The 19,445-nt window shown below is 45.5% G+C and overlaps 1 protein-coding gene across 3 annotated transcripts in view; it reads left to right on the top strand.

The window, feature by feature from the left end:
- TMEM272 (transmembrane protein 272) overlaps nucleotides 1-19,445 on the top strand; it is a 58,555-nt gene that overhangs the window by 24,074 nt on the left and 15,036 nt on the right. Inside the window, exons 1-2 of one of the 3 annotated variants that reach the window (XM_025185564.3) lie at nucleotides 772-1,070; nucleotides 5,026-5,105. In XM_025185564.3, coding sequence (XP_025041349.1) covers nucleotides 5,048-5,105 — 58 coding nt within the window. In that variant the 5' untranslated portion in view covers nucleotides 772-1,070; nucleotides 5,026-5,047. Of the gene's footprint in view, nucleotides 1-771; nucleotides 1,071-5,025; nucleotides 5,106-19,445 lie in introns of those variants that run through there. The other 2 variants (XM_025185565.3, XM_075919098.2) reach the window with 2 other exon arrangements.

Raw genomic sequence — 19,445 nt, 5'->3', positions numbered from 1 at the left:
AAAGAACTATAGCAGTTTAAACCAATTGCATGTAAAAAAAAAACTTAAAGCAATTCAATTTTCTTTTCCTCAGCAAACTCAACCATGGACATCCTCCTCCTACTATGTAGCTGTTAGCTTTGTTTTAACATTAGAATTAGTTATTCATGAATGCTGTGTAAACATGAGGGCTGAGTTCACTATTGTTTCTCCAAATTTCTGGCAGGCATTTAGTCAGTTCCCTAGTGGTGATTTTACCAGCTGGTAGCCCCTTTTTGCAAAGTCCTTTATAAAAGCCCCTAAATATGTGTAGATCTTCATTAATGCTGTAGTTGCTCCCGAAGAGATTTATCTGTCAAACATGGTTTCCTATTGTACAAAAAGTATTGCTTTCCAGCTAGTGGAATAGCACTTATTATTAGACTTGAATAATACAGGCACTTGTTAATAAAAAGAGAACCTGGTGAGTAAATATTTTAAAAAGTAGATCTCTACAGAGGTAATGTAATATATACAGGAATAAACAACATCCAGTAGCTAATCATAGAAGTTGTGTATGTGGCAGTTTTGTAAATTGCAGAATACTACATCAGACCAGGGGACAAAACAACACTAAAAATTAAACCAAGCATTTGCTATGAGCTGCTGATTTACAGATAAATCAAATCTGCTGAAAAATTTTGCAAAGGCAATATTGCTTCTTCTACCTTCACAAGTCTCCTAAGGGTTCCTCTGCTGCCCCCTGATGGCACTGTAAAGCCCCGCAGTTCTTGGGTTGGGGAGCAAGCCAACTGTGGGAGTATAGGAAATAATTATGATCAGTTCTTCTCATAACTAGAAACAGCAGAGGAGCTGCCTGTCTGCAGCAGAGGAATTTGAACTGCAACAGAGAGAAAAGGTGCATGCAACCGACAGAGAAAGATGTGGAATGAAAAGAAGCCAATATCACCCAAAGCCAGATAACTGAAAGTAGGGTCCCTGGAAGCTGACTATCACTATAGTGTATCACAGGATCCAACTTTCACCAGATACTTTTGTTGAAGAATCTATTTTGTGGTTTCTCATTCTAGATCTTTCTTTGGTTTAACAAGGTGAGTTAAGACAGCACTCTAAAGTCCTTTCAGGTATGAGAAATTCATTGGAAAGACGCTGATTTGCCAGGAATGTTTGCAGACTAAAAGACAACGTAGCATTTTGTATGTTGTCAGGGAGAAATGGACTGCAGATCACTACGTTAGAAAAGGTTTTCTGAATATTTAAAAAATTCTTTAGAATCTATGCAGTGAGATGAGCATGTTTCTGTTGCCGACGGATTTTGGGTCTTGGGACAAAGTCTAACTGATTGAGCAGTCAGGATTTGTAAAGTTACAGTACAGTGGACTGGTAATTTAGAAAGCAACAGTCTGTCTTCCTGGTTTGTTCCTCAGCAGTGTTTGGAATTGACTGAAAATGCAGCTTATTTTGTTTAGCCAAAGCATATTTGAAGCAACGCAATAATAGAAGACCAGTTTGGAATCTGTTCTTTAAGTAGGTGGTGGGAATAGTGTAAATGGGGGGATATCAATGCAGAGGGGTCAGGCATGCTCACAAAAGAGAGGTTCATTCTTATTTTGGCGAGCCCAACTCTTAAAATGTCAGGTTAGGGCAAAAACCAACGGCAGCAAACCAATTCAAAGTTCATGCTATGTGGAGCTGAGTTTACAGATGGGTCTGAGCGACAGAGACTTCTCATTATTACCTAGAGGAATAAGGCAACAGAGTTTTAAAACAAGGGGAAGAGTATCTGAGCAAGTGTTAGTATGTCATGAGTTTGCTGCAGTTCAAGCCCTGAAACCAACATTCTGCGGCAACCCTGACCCTCTCCACCAGCACAACTGGCACAAAAGGGAGAAGGACTGGAAGAGGTCAGCTGTGCAGAGACTGAGCAGGATGTGGAGGGGAAATACATGCTCTGGAGCTCTGGTCTATGGAGTCCACCTTTGCTATCATATAGGAACAGCAGGCCAGGGAGTAGCCCCAGGACCTACAGCTATGCAGGTTCACCAGACGAATTTTCTGCATTTAGGGCTGGGCAGCTGTTTTGACAGCTAATGTGACCACCCCCATGGTGACTGAATAACTTGTCTCTTTGTCTGGAGACTCTTCCTTACACCTGTGCAACACCAGAATAATTCTATTTGAGTCAATGAAGTAGCAACAGGGTAAAACTGAGGTAAGGAGGAAGCATAATGTGGGCCTTTGTCTCTATCTTTACCCAGTTGTGTCTGGGTTTTTCATTACCTGTGGTACTGTATGTACCTGTCAGTGATTTTCTAAGACCCCTGCAATACTTGTTGTGGACAAAATGAGGGTGCCTATCTGCATTACTTTAGCATTGTATAAGCCTCTATATTCTGCATTGATTCAGTATAATTTTTAGTGATAATTTACATTTTAATTTCTTGTAATCGCAGCATTCCAAAGAAAATTATCCCTCAATTTGCCTGGCAACTGAATTTCTCTTTCACATCTGTTGTAGCTTATTAGCTACAGTAAATGCTTTTGCGCTTAAAATGCATTACAATCCTGCACACAGGGACTTTTTTGGCACATTACCCATAGACTTAATGGCTCTTTCCAAAGTAGTAGATCAATCATAAAGGTTTCAAAGTCAACCAGGTAAATGGGTGCATTTTATCTGTAATCTAGTGAATTTATCTAGAGGTGATATAAATATGCCCTGTTGTGTGTGTAGTTAAGAGACATGCATACGTTTTGCTTTCTTAGTTCGGTCTTTACATTTTTAAAGAACTCTCCCTCTGTGCAGAACTCAATTTTAGCCATGTGATAGGATGGCTGTAGTTACTCAGGCCAGCCACTAGAAGGAGACATGATCACATATACTGAGTCTATTACAATTTACTTGGCTTCTTTATTGCAGTTTTTATTTAAAACCAAAGTTATTTTAGACTGAGAGTACATGTTGCTTTCTCTCTCTGTGTCTGTGGAAATATAGCTTGTACAGTTGTTTATCTATGATAATTTGATACTCAAAGATTTTTTTTACAAGCACTGATAAAGGATAGGTAAAGTAATTTTAGAAAAAGGTACAACTATGAAAATATTTTCTGTTCATTCCATTGTTGCTTTAAAAAAATTAAAATAATGGGTGTTTATATTTTTCTCATAATGGCCAAAGTGATTTAATTAGATCGTTTTATGGATATGTCACTAGCTATGTCTTGTTTCTAAAAGCAAAGTCTAATTTGGGGTTGCTCAGGAATAAAATTTACAACTAATGCCTTCAATTTAATCTACTTTTTTCTACATTTAAAACTGATCTCTCATTTAGTTTTATAAGAGGATATCATTTTCCTTTGGTAAAGAGTTATGAAGCCTTGTGCTGCTTCTACATTGTGTTTTTGTGAGCCAGGAGCTCTTGCTAGCATTGTGAACGTTGTATACAACCTACTACAACTACATTGTTACCTGCTCACGCTTTGCGCAGTAAGTACACTTCACTCAGGGCCGGCCCACAACATTTTGGCACCTGAGGCGGGGAGCTCAAATGACGCCCCCATGCCACCTTTTCTCCTGCCTGCCTGTTATGTCTCTTGTGCCCTCCTTCCTCCAGCACAGCACTCCACCATCTCTGTGCATCTAGAGCAGAGAGAATACATATGCACCAGCAGCAGACACAATTTTCTACACTCTGGGTCCTAGTGGGACCCCCCCCCCCAGTTTGGCACCTGAGGCAGCCGCCTCAGTTCGCCTCATGGTAAGGCCAGCCCTGACTTCACTGCCAATTTCTTTCTTTTAACCTGTCACTTGTTGCAATCCAAAAGCATGATAGTATCTTAATGAGTCTGGGAGGGTTTTGTGGCACACTGAGTGTGAGAGGGGAGAGGACAGGGTGAACTTTTCCAGAATTAGGTCACTTCTGAATTACCATCATCTTATTGTGTGGCCACATGAAGAGAGGCAGCCTTTGCCAAGAGTTACTGCACAGCATTTCTGAGTATGGGGGAAGGGTGCTAACACACATACAACTGCGCAGAAATTGCTGGCAAATGACTTTTTAAATACATCCCCTTTATGTACAATGGATACCAATTTTAATCTTTTAAAAAGTCACTGTCTTTCTTAATGGTGGCCTTGATTCTGCACAGTGCAGACAGGGAGTGTAGGGCCTGGTGTAAAGACATGGACAAAACAAGGAGAGGAGGGGAAGCTGATCCTCTGCATTACTGAAAGCTCTGCTGTCTGGCTGCCAGAATGCTCCTGACTAATAGCAGCAGCAAGGCCAAAAGGGAGCCGTTAGCTAAGTGCCTTGTTTGCACTCTGAGAATGTCTCTGACTTGCTCTTTTTCAGACACATCCAGTTGTGCATGTATGCCACACCCCTTTTTCACCGTGCATTCTACTCTTTATCTCTACCAGGGATGGGGAATTTCTGGTTCTTCAGGATTAGCCACTGGTGGGCTGCCAGACACTTTGTTTAGCTGAGTGTTCCCAGGCATGGAGCGCTAGTTTCCAAAGGCCGCGATTTACTATTTCTGGTCAATGGACTCTGCAGGATGCAGTGCGGAGCAGGCCACCATTTCCTGCAGCTTCCATTGTCCATGAACACTGACCAATGGCCACTGAGAGCTGCGGGGCTCCATGCCTGCAGATGGTCAGGTTAAACCAAGCGTCTGGCAGCCCGTCAGCAGCTTACCTTGATGAACCGTATCTGACCAGCATGTTGGAGGTTCCCCACCCCTGATCTATACCATCTCCTCTCACTTGCACTCATGTCACATGCCTGATTTAAGTGGAGTTTCTCCTAAGTTACACCAATGTTATGTGAGAAGTGAATCAGGCGTTTAGCATTCAGTTTATAGTGAGGTTCAATGTCTAGATTCATTTGTATGCTCTGGCTACTTGGTGCTACTCCAGCAAATTGAGTGTGGGGCTGCTTTGGGGGCTGGGGCTGCTAAAGCAAAGCAGTGAATCTGGCCCATCATTTTTAGTTCATTAAAAATGCAACTTATTATTGTCACGCCCTTATTATTTCTGTCCCTACAGCTATACCAGACAGTGATCATCAATGGCTGCTGGCCTGGAGAAAGCTTGTCACCGGTGCATATCTAAAATTGCCAGCAATGGTAAGTTACAGCTATAGAAATAGCCATTTTCTATTACTTAAACAGAGCTTTGGTTCCTATGAGAAAAATGGGCTGATACCAAATTCATTGGAAGTTAAGGGCATGACAGTTTAAGCAGCTGTGCGACCTTCTGCTATGATTTTACCAGAACTGACAAACTAAGGGCTTGACCCAAAGTCCAGGTAAAACCATGGAGATTTTGGGCACTGAATCAAGCCCAAATGGTCTACTCCTGCCTGGTGCAGAGAAAGGACAACTCCTACCTAAGTCAATTAGCACCTCACAGGAGGGACTCAGCATGCTGCAGGACTGTGTCCTAAACTGATAGATCTAGTCAGTACATAGATGAAAGAATTGCAAACTTCTGATTCCTCCTTCTGAGTCATCACTAAACCAATGTCCCACCATGGTGCTAGGAAGCACATTGCTGCTGCAGCTGTGATATAAAACTGAGGCTTGGATATAGAAGGACCTGTTGCCCATTTTTCCACACAAGTCATGTTTGCGCAGTGGCCGTATCGTAGTGTCCCGGTCACGTTTATTTTGAATAAATACATTCTGTCCCTACCTAATTTTCCTCTGCAATTTCCATAGGATGCAGTCCTCTTCTTCTCTGCCTGGAGTGTTGTTGTTTGTGTGGGTATTAGGGAGACTGGTTTGATAGAGAGAGGAACTAATGGTTGTCTGTGTAAAGCACTCCCCTTCTGTGGTATAGTAATAGAGATGTAGCCGGTTTCAGCAAGACCCTTCTGTGATGTTTGCATGGGAATGAAAATATCTTAAAGCACTTTACAATGCACTGCACTGTGGAGCAAATGTAATGTAATTCTTTTCAAATAGGGCCCGATTCATGATTCACCACAGATGTATAGTAGAAAACACCCATTAAAAAGAGTGCAGGTTGACATCTTCAGGGAATGAATCTCACATCCTATGACCCGCCAGAGCAAAATCACAATCAGCTTTTGATCCAAAGCACAATGACCAGACTCCCCAAAAGCCATGTGATATCACACTCAAACATCTGCCTGGACAAGCCTCACTTTTAGATCACAAGCTCTTTGGGAAAGGGGCCATCTGTTTGTACAGCATCTGGCACAACACAGTTTTGATCCATTACTAGCTCTCGTAGGCCCAACAGTAATTTTATTAACACCAATGGAAGATTTCTCTAACGTGGCCTGGGCTTATACAATTCGAGGCTTTAAAATCAACAGGGCCATCTTAAAAATCCTTTTGCAGCTTTATAGGGCATCAGGGTAAAAATAAAGATTATGGAGTAGAGTATAATAGAATCTTGGCTGCTCTTTTGTCCTTTGAGCAGGGGCGGATATAGGGCAGGGTGAACGGGGCGGCCGCCCCGGGCCCCGGGCTTAAAAAAGCCCCGCGCATGCACCGTGGCAAAGGGGGGGCCCCGCGGAGTTATGCTGCCCGGGGCCCCGCAAAACAGTCATCTGCCCCTGCCTTTGAGCATTCTGTACAAGTGACAAGTAGTGGAGAAGTCCTATGAAAACCCCTGTTAAGAGTATGACCACATGGTAAACAAGGTTGCACCTGTGCATTTTATGAGACTTTTTCCTGGAGCATAAGACCCAACCCATGGCATGAGGGTGGCATGAGGGCAACAGAAAACAAAATCGTTAACCTAACTTCCAACTATGTTGCCTTTATGTGCTGTGCTCCAAATTCCTAGTGCCATTACTTTAAATCCATGATGTTTTCCAAATCCTGAATCTCAAATATGAGAGAGAAAATTCCTTCATATTATTTGCCCACTCAACAAAACTGAAACCTCACTGAAACAAATTGCTATATTCCTCAGTCTTTGGTTGCTACTTTGGGGTCTCATACGGATAGTTTTGGCTTCAATTGATTGAGCTCCCTGAAAGCTCAGAATAAATGTCCATAAAGGATTAAAGCACTGAACTCCTTGTTCCATAACAAAGTGACCTAGAATGCACACACCCCTTGAAATACATTCCACTAAGGGTACGTCTAGACTACATGCCTCTGTCGCCAGAGGCATGTAGATTTGGCTACCAGGCCTAGGATGAGGCATACCTGGGTGGTCGACAAATGCCTTTGATGTCGACACCCGCGTGTCCAGACTATCGCGCTGAGCCGACAAACAGCTGATCAGCTAAGCGCGGCAGCCAGGTAAATTTAAATGAAGCGGCGATTATTTAAATCGCCGCTTCATTTTCCTATGCCTGGTAGCCTAATCTACATGCCTCTGGCGACAGAGGCATGTAGTCTAGACGTACCCTAAGATTACAATAAAATCACAAACCCCCAAAAGCTAAATTACATTTTACAGTTACTGATTCCAGTACATTAGAATTCCAACCAACAATGTTCTAACAAATCCTGTCCAGTTTGTTCTTCAAGTGTAGCCTAAAATAGTCTGGCTTTAAGCAATTCAGTCTGAAATGGAACAGCAAGAGCCCACCCATTCTGCATCTTACCTTCTCCCCTTAGGTGATACCAAATACCAACTGCCTAGTCAAAACCAAGTTACACAGGGCTGTCATCTAAGTAAAGGCCAGGCCAGGTGTGATGTAGGTTGGGAGATCTGACAGGATTCCCACTCTGAGGAAAGAGAACTGTAGGGAACATTGTTAGGCCAGATTCCTTATCCCCATCTCTTCTGTTGCGTTACTCCAGTGACACAAAGGGCCTCAGGAGCACAGACTGGTCCACACTTATAGGCTGAGGATTCACTTGGTAGGGACTGGTCCCCAGCTCATGTTGACCCTCTATGTCACACCCACCAATAGAGAGTACTGAGAGGGGTGTCCAGAACACTCTGTGCTCTGACTTTGCTTATTTTGCTGGTGGCTACTTGGGAACGGTGACCATTTGGCTCAGTCTAGAGAAGGCCCCCAGACTGCTCTAAATACCACTAGGACAATGGGAGGCTCAGAATTGCCTTAAGAAACCAGATGCTTCAGCATCTTGACAACGCTCCATTACTTCCGTCGCCCTCTGTGGAAATCATGCACAGAGAGAATTTTGGCCATTATTTTTACCCCTCTCTGGATTTCAGGACAAAGGCATAGGCAGTGTGTTTCCAGACTTCTGTTCCTATCACTGAAACAATTGAAATGCTTCTGTTTTCTGCTAGTGTTATAGTGCCACCAGAGCTTCATGGGTGACTGAAGCAATACATTACCCTTTAAAAAAAAAGGGGGGGGGGGATTCTAATATCACATATGATGGCTTGAATCTGGAATAACTCCATGGAAGTCTAGAAAGTTACCCCATGGTGTAATTGCTAAGACTCTGCAGCTAAAAAAACTGCATTTTGACACTGCACTTCAGTTCCTCTGTCTGTACTTTTCTAAGATGAGGCTTTTCCTAATATTTTAGTGAAAAATTCAATCCTACCTTAACTCTGGGTTTTCTGTGTGACTGGTGCCTCCAAAATGGATTTTTCCATCAATTAAATTAAAAACCCTAATTAATCTTAACTTCACATTTCTTATTCCTCTTTAAATGTTTTTCAGAAAGCATTCATGAAGAGGTTAGTTCTGATGTCAGATACAAACCTAATGGTTTAATGATCATTAAATGAACATAAATGGCCAACAAATCAGCATAGCATCTTTTGAAACTCTCTCTCTCTCTCTCTCTCTCTCTCTCTCTCTCTCTCTCTCCCTCTCCCTCTCCCTCTCCAATACATTAGGTTCAGAACATCAGGGCAAACTTTAGTTAATTGGCCAAACGGAATTAGAGCCAATTTTAAGTTCCAGTTGTATTGTAAAGCGAATGGGTGATATACTGTAGTCCTTCATGTGACTATTACTAAAATCCTGTTCAGATAGGTTTAGGATATATGAGCATCAATTGTATCATATTGTGACTTTTAGCAATTTAGGGGCGGTTGCTATAGAACAAACAATCTTATATTACTACATGGGAACCAGATGTTTGGTATTAGAGTTGCACAGTCAGACACTGAGGTGAGGATGGTCAGGCCTAGTTGCTGAAGACAAACGACAGAGGCAGAATCTCAAGTTAAGAACCGGGTTGGGACAAAACAAAAGTAGCTGCAGATGCTAGGTTGGAATAAACCAAGGCCTGTGGAATCTGACATCAATATCAGGAAGAGTAATCAGATTCCTGTTTCCGCTGTGAGGTTTGTATACTTACTCTAAGGCCATTTCTATACTAAACGGAGGATCGACGCTGCAGAGGTCGATCTTCTGGCATTCGATTTAGCAGGTTTTGTAAGGACCCACTGAATAGAATGCTGCGGATGCTCCCATTGACTCCAGAATTCCTTGCAGTCGTGAGGAGCAAGGGAAGGCGATGGAAGAGTTTCTCCTGCTGTGGGGTTGCTAGAGAAATTCGGCTTAAGATAAGTCGACTCCAGCTATGTTATTTACGTAGCTGGAGTTGCATATCTTAAGCCAACCTTCTGGTTTAGCATAGACCTGTCCTCATAATCACTAGACCAGCTCCTGGATTGTGGATTGGCTGGAGCCTAGCACAGGAATGACTCATCCCAGCACAAGGCTTAACCAGGCTCTAGTTCAGACATGACTTATCACCTCACCTGCACTTTTAATGTAAAAAAGATGCTTTGTTATTGCATTGCCTATAGCTGGCAGACTGACAGAATTGATTGGCCCCTGGGCAAGAGGGTGTGGAGTGGCTCTGCATTCGTGGAAGTGGCAGGGTCTTGGGTGGAAGGGGAGGAGTTAGGGTGCTCCATCAGTGATTTAAAGGGCCTGGAGCTCCGGCCCCTGCCACTGCTGTGGTAGCAGTGGCAGCTGGGAGCCCCAGGCCCTTTTGAATTACAGGCAGTCCCCGGGTTACGTACAAGATAGGGACTGTAGGTTTGTTCTTAAGTTGAATCTGTATGTAAGTCGGAACTGGCATCCAGATTCAGCCGTTGCTGAAACTGACCGCCAGTTCTGACTTACATACAGATTCAACTTAAGAACCCCAAGTCAGCTGCTGCTGAAACTGATCAGCAGCTGATTCCAGGAAGCCCGGGGCAGAGCAACTGTGCCTCGGGCTTCTTGTAGTCAGCGCTGGTCAGTTTCAGCAACGGCTGACTTGGGGACGTCTGGGGCAGAGCAGCTGGGGTGCTGCCGGGTTGGTCCAGTAGTGCCCAGAGCGGCGCTGCGGGACCAACCGGCAGCGCCCCAGCTGCTCTGCCCCAGGGTCCACAACAAAAGCCTGGTCTGCTGGGGGGGGGGGCATACTAGCTGCGGCCCCCCCCCCAGCAGACCAGGGACACAGGGAGCAAAGCGGCAGCGGGGGTGCCTCGCCTCTGAGGCTTTGCTCTGGCGCGGGACCGCTTTGCTCCCGGTGCCCCTGGTTTGCTGGAGACAGTCCCCAGCAGACCAGGGGCACCGCGAGCAAACCTGCAGCAGCGGCGGGTTCAGAAGCCAGAGCAAAGCCTCAGAAGCGCGGGAACCCGCCGCTGCTGTGGGTTTGCTCGCGGTGCCCCTGGTCTGCTGGGGACCGTCTCCAGCAGACCAGGGGCACCGCGAGCAAACCCACCGGGGCTGCGGCTTTGCTCCCGATGCTCCTGGTCTGCTGGAGATGGTCCCCAGCAGACCAGGGGCACCGGGAGCAGCTTTTCTCGCCCCGGAGGTTGAGGTGGCTGACCGCTGCCTGTGAGCTCCGGGGCGAGAAAGCCCCGTTCGTAAGTGCGGATCCGACATAAGTCGGATCCGCGTAAGTCGGGGACTGCCTGTACTGGGCTCCAGGACAACTGCCTCATTTGTCCCCTTCTTTCCCTACTCTTCCTCCTGGTCAGCATGCCTGTGTTTAATGTCAGGATAAACTGATACACATTATATTCATAGTCATAGATTCCAAGGCCAGAAGGGACCTCTGTGATCATCTAGCCTGATCTCTTATAAAATATAAGGCTTTAGAACTTCACCCAAATAATCCCTAGAATGTATCTTTAGAAAAAAACATCCCATCTTCATTTTAAAATGACCAGTGATTGAGAATCTGCCAGGATCCTTGGTAAATTGTTCTAGTAGTCAGTTACTTCTTTGTTATAAATGTATGTTTTATTTCCAGTCTGAATTTGTCTAGCTTCAATCTCAAGCCAGTAGATTGTGTTATACATTTCTTTTGTCAAATGTTTGTTCCCCAGGTAGGTACTTACAGACTGTGATCAAGTCATCCCTTCACCTTCTCTTGGTTAGGCAAATAAATTGAACTCCTTGCATCCATTACCCTATGGCAGATTTTCTAATTCTTTAATCATTCTAATGGCTCTTCTCTGAACCCTCTTCTATTTACCAATCTCCTTCTTGAATTGTGGGCACCAGAAGCAGACACAGTATTATAGCAATGGTCTCAAGAATGCCAAATACAGAGGTCAAAGAACCTCTCTTCTCCTACTCAGATTCCCTTGTTTATGCACCCCCAGGATTGCATTAGCTCTTTTAACCCCAGCATTCCACTGGGAGCTCATTTTTAGCGGATTATCCACCACGACCCCCAAATCTTTTCCAGTCACTGCTTCTCAGAAGCATGTTCCCTATTCTGTAAGTCTGCCCTCCATTCTTTGTTACTGAGGCCCTTGGTGAAAGCTAATCTTACTGCTCATAGCCTGAAAGCTGCAAACTCAGGTGGCGAGAGCTTCCAGTGGCTCCCCTTAAAATACTTTCCTCAGAAGTACAAACAGTTGTCACTGTGGCATAACTATTCTGAGTGAGTGCAAGAGAAGTGAAGGGGCTGGCTCTGTTTTAATTAAAACATTCCCATTGCTACCACATGGGGTTCCCGTCACTGGCAGTTAAAATCATCAGCCCACTCAGCGGTACTTTCATCGTTCTTCCCTGGGTGACAGGTCCATTCTTGAGCTCAGGCAGGAAAAAAAAGAGGGTTAATCAAACATTTGCCCTTCCATCTTCATCAATACTAATGGAGTAGAAGCAAATGGCTGGTGTACAAAGCTCCCCCCGACTCCCCTCTCATTTTAGGTTAGCTTTACTTCTCCACACAAAATAAAGGACTATTAAGTTCTTACAGAAAGGAGAAGAGGAACACGAGGAGCTGGATAAAGAAGAAATTGGGCTGTGGAAAAATCCAGACTTAAAAAGAATTAAAAGGGCAGAAAGCATGCTTCTCAGGATTGTTCCTTCATTGGCATTGCAGCCTTGCCAGGAAGGGTAAGAGGACCAGCTATAGATTTTATTTATTTCTTTGTCAAACCTTAGCCAACTTATATTAGGAAATCCAAGGTTTAGAATGAGTGTAAGTACGCACACTGTATGCTTAAGTCTCAGACTCATCAAGGAAGATCAGCTTGTGTCCCAGACACGCAGCCAATTCATCAGTCCTGGGCTTGTCATGAAGCAGTCTGAAGGGATATTCATGTCATCCTGCTTTTGAGTCCATTTTAAAGGGGATTTCTTGATGAACAATATACTTAATTTAGAGGGAGTCCTAAAATCAAGAGACAGGGAGAGCCAGAGACTCCTAGGTATTGAAAGCCTAGACTAAAGAGTATCATTTCAGAAAATACCGGTGACTATTTGTGGTACCATCTAATTTTGAGGAAGGTCTATGGCCTGTGTCATACAACAGCTCAGAGCAGGTGATCACAGTGGTTCCTTCTGGTTTTGGAATCTAGGTATCTAATCCAGTGCGGGACAACCTAGACTAGTGAGTGGGCCACATGAGGGAGCTCCTTTATCTCAGCGGGCTGCAAGATTGTCATAATCAAACAGTCTCCTGGGATAGGGCAGTTTTGCTAACTGCGCTGGTGTCCCTAGAATTTGTGAAGGGTAGCAGCGCTTTGATTGGATACAGTGGGAGCTCACAGCTCTCATAGTCAGTGCTGTGTTCAATCAGCAGGCACCTCGCTTCATGTGCTCCTGTAAGTGCGTGTCACTTTTGTAATACCGGTAGGAAAAAACTACGCGGACAAAAACCAGCAGAATCTGGAAACCCTGAGCATGGGTAGTGGTAAACAAAAGGTCTTATAGCCACGGACCACACATAGTATGTGGCCCTTGGGCCCCAGGTTGCCCACCACTGATCTAATCTCATTGAATGTTATAGGATACTCATCACCACCTACATTCGGATGTGGGTCCCGCTTGTGTAACCTGAGGGTATGTCTACACTACAAAGTTAGTTCGAACTAACGGATGTTAGTTCGAACTAACTTTCATAGGCGCTACACTAGCGCTCTGTTAGTTCGAATTTAATTGTCTGTATGCACCCTCTCCACCCCACTCATGCTTTTAGAGACCTCTATCCTGTCCCCCCTCCGTCTCCTCTTTTCTAAGCTGAAAAGTCCCAGTCTCTTTAGCCTCTCTTCATATGGGACCTGTTCCCAGCCCCTGATCATTTTAGTTGCCCTCCCCTCTCCCAGCCTCTCTCTTCCCCTCTCCCACCTCCTTTTCCCAGTCTCCCCCAGTTTTGTTCAATAAAGACAGATTCCATTTTTGAACACAATTGTCCTTTATTTTGTACATCAAGAAAAGGGGCTAGGGAAGGGTAAGTGGAAGGAGGTGAGGGAGGAATGGGGCACGAGCCCCCGATGGGGAGGACTGGGCTGGCTCTGCAGGCTTCTGGGGGTGGAAGCTCTCCTGCAGCCCCCCAATTGCCCCCTCTCTCCAGATGGCAGCCTGCGGCAAGTGCAGCCGGGCTGATGGCCAAGTGGTGTGATGTGCCCAGTGTGGGTAGTCCAGGCAATCCAAGCCAGGACTGCTTTGCAAGTGGGGCACCCCTGAGAACTGTCTGTCCGGGGTGGGGGTCGGGACCCTTTAAGCACAGCCCTCGGCTAGCCTGAGACAGCAGCTCCACGCTCTAAGTTCTTCTCTGATGCCCTGCCGGCACTGCTTCCGGCCATCCTTAAGCCCGGTTCAGGGTCCACTTAATGTGGACATGCTAGTTCGAATAAGCAAAACGCTAATTCGAACTAGTTTTTTAGTCTGGATCCGTTAGTTCGAATTAGCTTAGTTCGAATTAACGTTGTAGTGTAGACATACCCTGACAGATTCCGATAGCCTGCAGAACTATGTAGAGAATACATGAATTATTTTAGGGCTCAATACTGCAAACACTAACACAAATTATGCACAATGGATAAAATTCTTACACATGCATGCCCCCCTCCCCAACATAAGGCCTAACTGCCACTTACGTCCCTCTTGCGCCTTCAAAATAGATGCGTAGGTCTCATGGTGTCTCTCTGCACAGGAGTGCATTTCACCTGGTGTGACTACTCGTCTACATCAAATTACATATTTTCAGGATCAGAATCTTATTGAACAGATTCCTTTTAAGTTGCAAAATATGCTGCAGCATATTATCATAGTGTTATGTAAGTTTACAGGTGGGAAAGCCCTATTAGCTTTATGAATCCACATTCTTTCCAGCTCAGGACTGCTCTCTGCAGGATATTGTAGGGTAGTGTTTCTACTCCACTTTTAAAGTGTTCAAGGATGGAACATCTCAACTTCCCACTAGCAAATCCCACGATAGGATATTTTTCTTGATGTCTAATGTAACCTTTCCTTTGCTCAACTTCATCCCATTTGTTGTATTATATTTATACCTCTAGGACCACTCCAAATAGTTCATCTTCCTCTTGGGTGTCTATGCCCTTCAGAGACTCAGGCTACGTCTAGACTGTAGGCTTCTTTCAGAAGAAGCTTTTCCAGAAGAGATCTTTGGAAAAAACTTCCAAAAGAGTGCGTCCGCACTGCCAAAATGCATTGAAAAAGCGATCTGTTTTTTCGAAAGATAGCATCCACACTGAATGGACCCGCGCGTCTAGATTGGCCACGGAAGATTTTCCAGAAAAAGTGCTTTTCCAGAAAAGCGTCCTGCCAATCTAGACGTGCTTTTCCGAAAATGCTTTTAACGGAAAACTTTTCCATTAAAAGCATTTCCAGAAAATCATGCCAGTGTAGATGTAGCCACTAGTGTGTCATTGCTTAGCCAAACTCATCAGATCTAACTTCGTTTCTCATTAGTTAGTCCCTTCAAGTTTCCTTGCTGTCCTTTGAATTCCACCCCATTCATTGACCTTTTTCTATTATTAAAGGGCTCAGAATTGCATGCTGTATTCTCAGGTGCCCAATATACAGATCATTTTCTGAAACATATCTATAGTGTTAAATGAGGAATTATTGTACTGACAGTTGTGCTGATATTTGTTGTGGCCTGGATATATGCTCACTTAGCGTCTGCACCAAGACCACTTACTCATTTCATGGACGTTAGGTCCCATCCATCAATGGCTTTTAGTCGGGATGCGTAGGAATGTTGTCCCTAGCCTCTGTTTCTCTCGAAGTGGGAGACAGGGGAGGGATCACATGAGGATTATCTGTTGTGATCCCTCCCTCTGGGGCATCTGGTATTGGCCACTGTCAGCTGACAGGATACTGGGCTAGATGGACCTTTGGTCTGACCCAGTATGGCCGTTCTTATGTTCATTAAACATACACCACTAGAATAGTTACCAATGGGCAATGAATTCAGTCATGGCCAGCCAAGGATAGAAACTCAAGATGGTTTTATATTTAAAACACAGGCCCAGGAGTTAGGAAATCTGCATTCTGTTCGTGGCTCTACCAAAGTTCCTGTGTGATCTCTGATCAAAGCCCTTCACTTCTCTATATACCTGTTTTCCTCATCCAGGAAATAAGCATAATAAAACTCCCCATTGTGAGGGTAACTCATTAATTATATTTTGTAAACGAACAGCATAGTTAATCTGCTGGGAACCAAGAGAAGTGCATTCAATTCCCAGCTAAGCCACTGAGGGTACGTCTACACTACAGCGCTAATTCGAACTAACGCGTCTAGAACTAAAAACTAGTTTGAATTAGCATTTTGCTAATTCGAACTAGCGTGTCCACATTAAGTGGACCCTGAACCAGGCTTAAGGATGGCTGGAAGCAGTGCCGGCAGGGCATCAGAGGAGGACTTAGAGCGTGGAGATGCTGTCTCAGGTTAGCCGAGGGCTGTGCTTAAAGGGTCCCGACCCCCACCCCGGACGGACAGTTCTCAGGGGTGCCCCGCTTGCAAAGCAGTCCTGGCTTGGAGTGCCCGGACTACCCCACTGGGCACATCACACCACTCGGCCATCAGCCTGGCTGCACTTGCCGCAGGCTGCCATCTGGGGAGAGGGGGCAATTGGGGGACTGCAGGAGAGCTTCCACCCCCAGAAGCCCTCAGAGCCAGCCCAGTCCTCCCCATCGGGGGCTCGTACCCCATTCCTCCCTCACCTCCTTCCACTTACCCTTCCCTAGCCCCATTTCTTGATGTACAAAATAAAGGACAATTGTGTTCAAAAATGGAATCTGTCTTTATTGAACAAAACTGGGGGAGACTGGGAAAAGGAGGTGGGAGAGGGGAAGAGAGAGGCTGGGAGAGGGGAGGGCAACTACAATGATCAGGGGCTGGGAACAGGTCCCATATGAAGAGAGGCTAAAGAGACCGGGACTTTTCAGCTTAGAAAAGAGGAGACGGAGGGGGGACAGGATAGAGGTCTCTAAAAGCATGAGTGGGGTGGAGAGGATGCATACAGAAAAGTTCTTCATTAGTTCCCATAAAGAAGGACTAGAGGACACCAAAGGAAAGGAATGGGTAGCAAGCTTCAAACTAGTAACAGAAAGTTGTTCTTCACAAAGCAAAGAGTCAACCTGTGGAACTCCTTGCTGCAGGAGGCTGTGAAGGCTAGAACTAGAACAGAGTTTAAAGGGACGTGAGATCAAGTCATGGAGGTTGGGTCCATGGAGTGCTATTAGCCAGGGGGTAGGAGTGGTGTCCCTGCCCAAGGTTTGTGGAAGGCTGGAGAGGGATGGCATGAGACAAATGGTCACTGTCTTCGGTCCATCCCCTCCAGGGTCCCTAGGGTTGGCCGCTGTCGGCAGACAGGCTACTGGGCTAGATGGACCTTTGGTCTGACCCAGTACGGCCATTGTAAGCTCAGGGCTCAGGGTCGGGGGTCTCAGTGGACCCCCTTGATTTTCATGCACACCTGCTCCTGGGTGGCCAGGCTGGCAGCTCGCCTGCCCTATCTGGCCACTTTCCTGTGCCTAGTGCGGAGATTGTGGACAAGGTCCACGATGTCTGCACTAGCCCAGGTGGGTGCCCGCCTCTTGCGGTCCCGGGCAAGCTCCCGGGAGCCGCCAGCCTGGTCCCGGGAAGAGGGGGAGGGCTGGGGGTCATCGGGTGGGTGGCTCGATCCGTGCCAGGTGCAGGGTCTGCTGGCTGGGTGCTGGCAGGCTTGCACCTGGCACGGGCACCGTAGCCAGCCCGTGCCCCTTTAAGGGGTCCGGGGCAGGGAGGGGGGCAGACAAGTTTCCCTGGTGTTGGCCAGAGTGGCCACCAGGGAAACCTGGGGAGGGCTAGCCTCCCACTAGTTCGAATTAAGGGTCTACACAGCCCTTAATTCGAACTAGTAAGTTCGAACTAGGCTTAATCCTCGTGGAATGAGGATTACCTAGTTCGAACTAAGCGCTCCGTTAGTTCAAATTAAGTTCGAACTAACGGAGCGCTAGTATAGCGCCTATGAAAGTTTGTTCGAACTAACGTCTGTTAGTTCGAACTAACTTTGTAGTGTAGACATACCCTGACTTATTTGCTGTTCTTGAGCAAGTCACTTAACCCTTACTCTCTGTGTCCAAGTCTCCCTGTCTGTCAAACATATTACAGTGACTGAACTGGTTACCTAGGATACATCTACACAGCAGCGTTATTTCAGAATAATTGATAAGCCTTTATTTCAAAATAATGTCGAGCTGGAGGACTTCTTACTCTGACTCATGGTAACTCATTTCACAAGGAGTAAGGAAAGTCAAAGGAAAAGTATTCTTCCTTCGACTTCCTGCTGTGTAGACAGCATCAAAACCAAGTTAAGCTATTTTGACTTAAGCTATGCAATTGACATAGCTCAAGTTGCATAGCTTAATTCAATTTTAGTCCTGTAGTGTAGACATACACCTAGAGATTAAACCCCCAAGCCATTCTCCTTTCTCTCATTTTTAGGGCGTCTGCACTACAAACTTTTCCTCATGCAAGTGACTTTGGCATATAGCTGCCACAGTATATCACTTGTCTCCTTGCATCAGCATTTTGAGTACTCACTAAGAATGTTTGTTTTAGATGCACTGTGATTATTCCATTCTTTCTGATCATGCCATTCCTTTCCCCCCTAAAGCAAAAAGCTGAGCCCTTGTGCAGCCTCTCAGGAGAGATTCAAATGCCACCCAGCTGATCAGCAAAGTGCTCACACCTAGGTTTTTTGTGTCTACTGGTGGTGCACATTCATACACACATTTGTGCACATAAACACATTTATTCTGCACATGGATGGGAAAAATCTGTGCATGGATGGGAAATATTAGAGGGAACATTGATGGGTAGGTATCCCCTTGTGCCACCATCCTGCACACTGTGTTTTGAGACGTTTGGGCTAGGGATGTAAAATAACATTTAAAAAATTACCCAGTTAAACATTATGTTTAGCCACATACCTGGATCGAGTGGGCGGAGGGCTGCTCCAGCCTGGCTGGGCTACAGCCCCAAACCCCAGGCAACTGAAGGACCTGTGAGACCTGCCACATCCTGGCCTTGGGGACATGGTGGGGAGAGTTAGCTGAGGTTAGGGAGGCTTAGTCCACTATTAGGCATAGCCCTCTACTACACTCTGCCCATGGTCAATCATTGTGGTGCCAGAAAATTCAGCATCCACACCCACAATTCAAGTTCTGCTGTTGACATGGCAAAGTTCAGAGAGCATGCAGAACCTAACCCAGATGCTTTCTTCTGATTGCACATCAATGCTTGCAGGCCTCTCCATTTCTGGGCCCTCTTTTGTGCTAGACACATGGGAACAACCTTCTTATCTTCCCTGCAATCCAATGAGACATATGTAGAGCAAGGAACTTTCTTCACTACCTGCCTCCTCCTACTCAGTAGTTGCCCAGGCTCCAGGCATGGGTTCCATCCCAGAACACAGTTTCCTCTTGGCCAATCTTGGAAAATCATGCAGCTATCTTCCCTTGTCTTATGAGTATACTCCCAGAACACTAAGGCTCCTTGCAATTTGCTAAGAGGGGTTGGATCCTAGAGGGTGGGTTTCTGTAGCCTAGCGGTGAGGACATATGGTCCCCCCACAAAAATGTTCCCATTTCACTTCCATGAACTGTTGTAAATACAGAGTTGTTCCCAGCTATAGGAGTGTGGCACTGTCTACACTACCTTTGCGTATTGCAGTTAAAACAAGATTTTCCTGGGCAACATAGCTCAGATCCACAAAGGTATTTAGATTCCCAACTTTCCATTAATTTCCCATAAGTCCAGTCAGAGGCAGTGCAATCTAGACAAAACATCCAG

The sequence above is a fragment of the Pelodiscus sinensis genome, chromosome 1 (assembly GCF_052426305.1).
Source record: "Pelodiscus sinensis isolate ZL-2025 chromosome 1, ASM5242630v1, whole genome shotgun sequence".
NCBI lineage: Eukaryota > Metazoa > Chordata > Testudines > Trionychidae > Pelodiscus > Pelodiscus sinensis.
The sequence above is the reverse complement of the archived record's forward strand: the minus strand, read 5'-3'. Positions and strand labels throughout refer to the sequence as shown.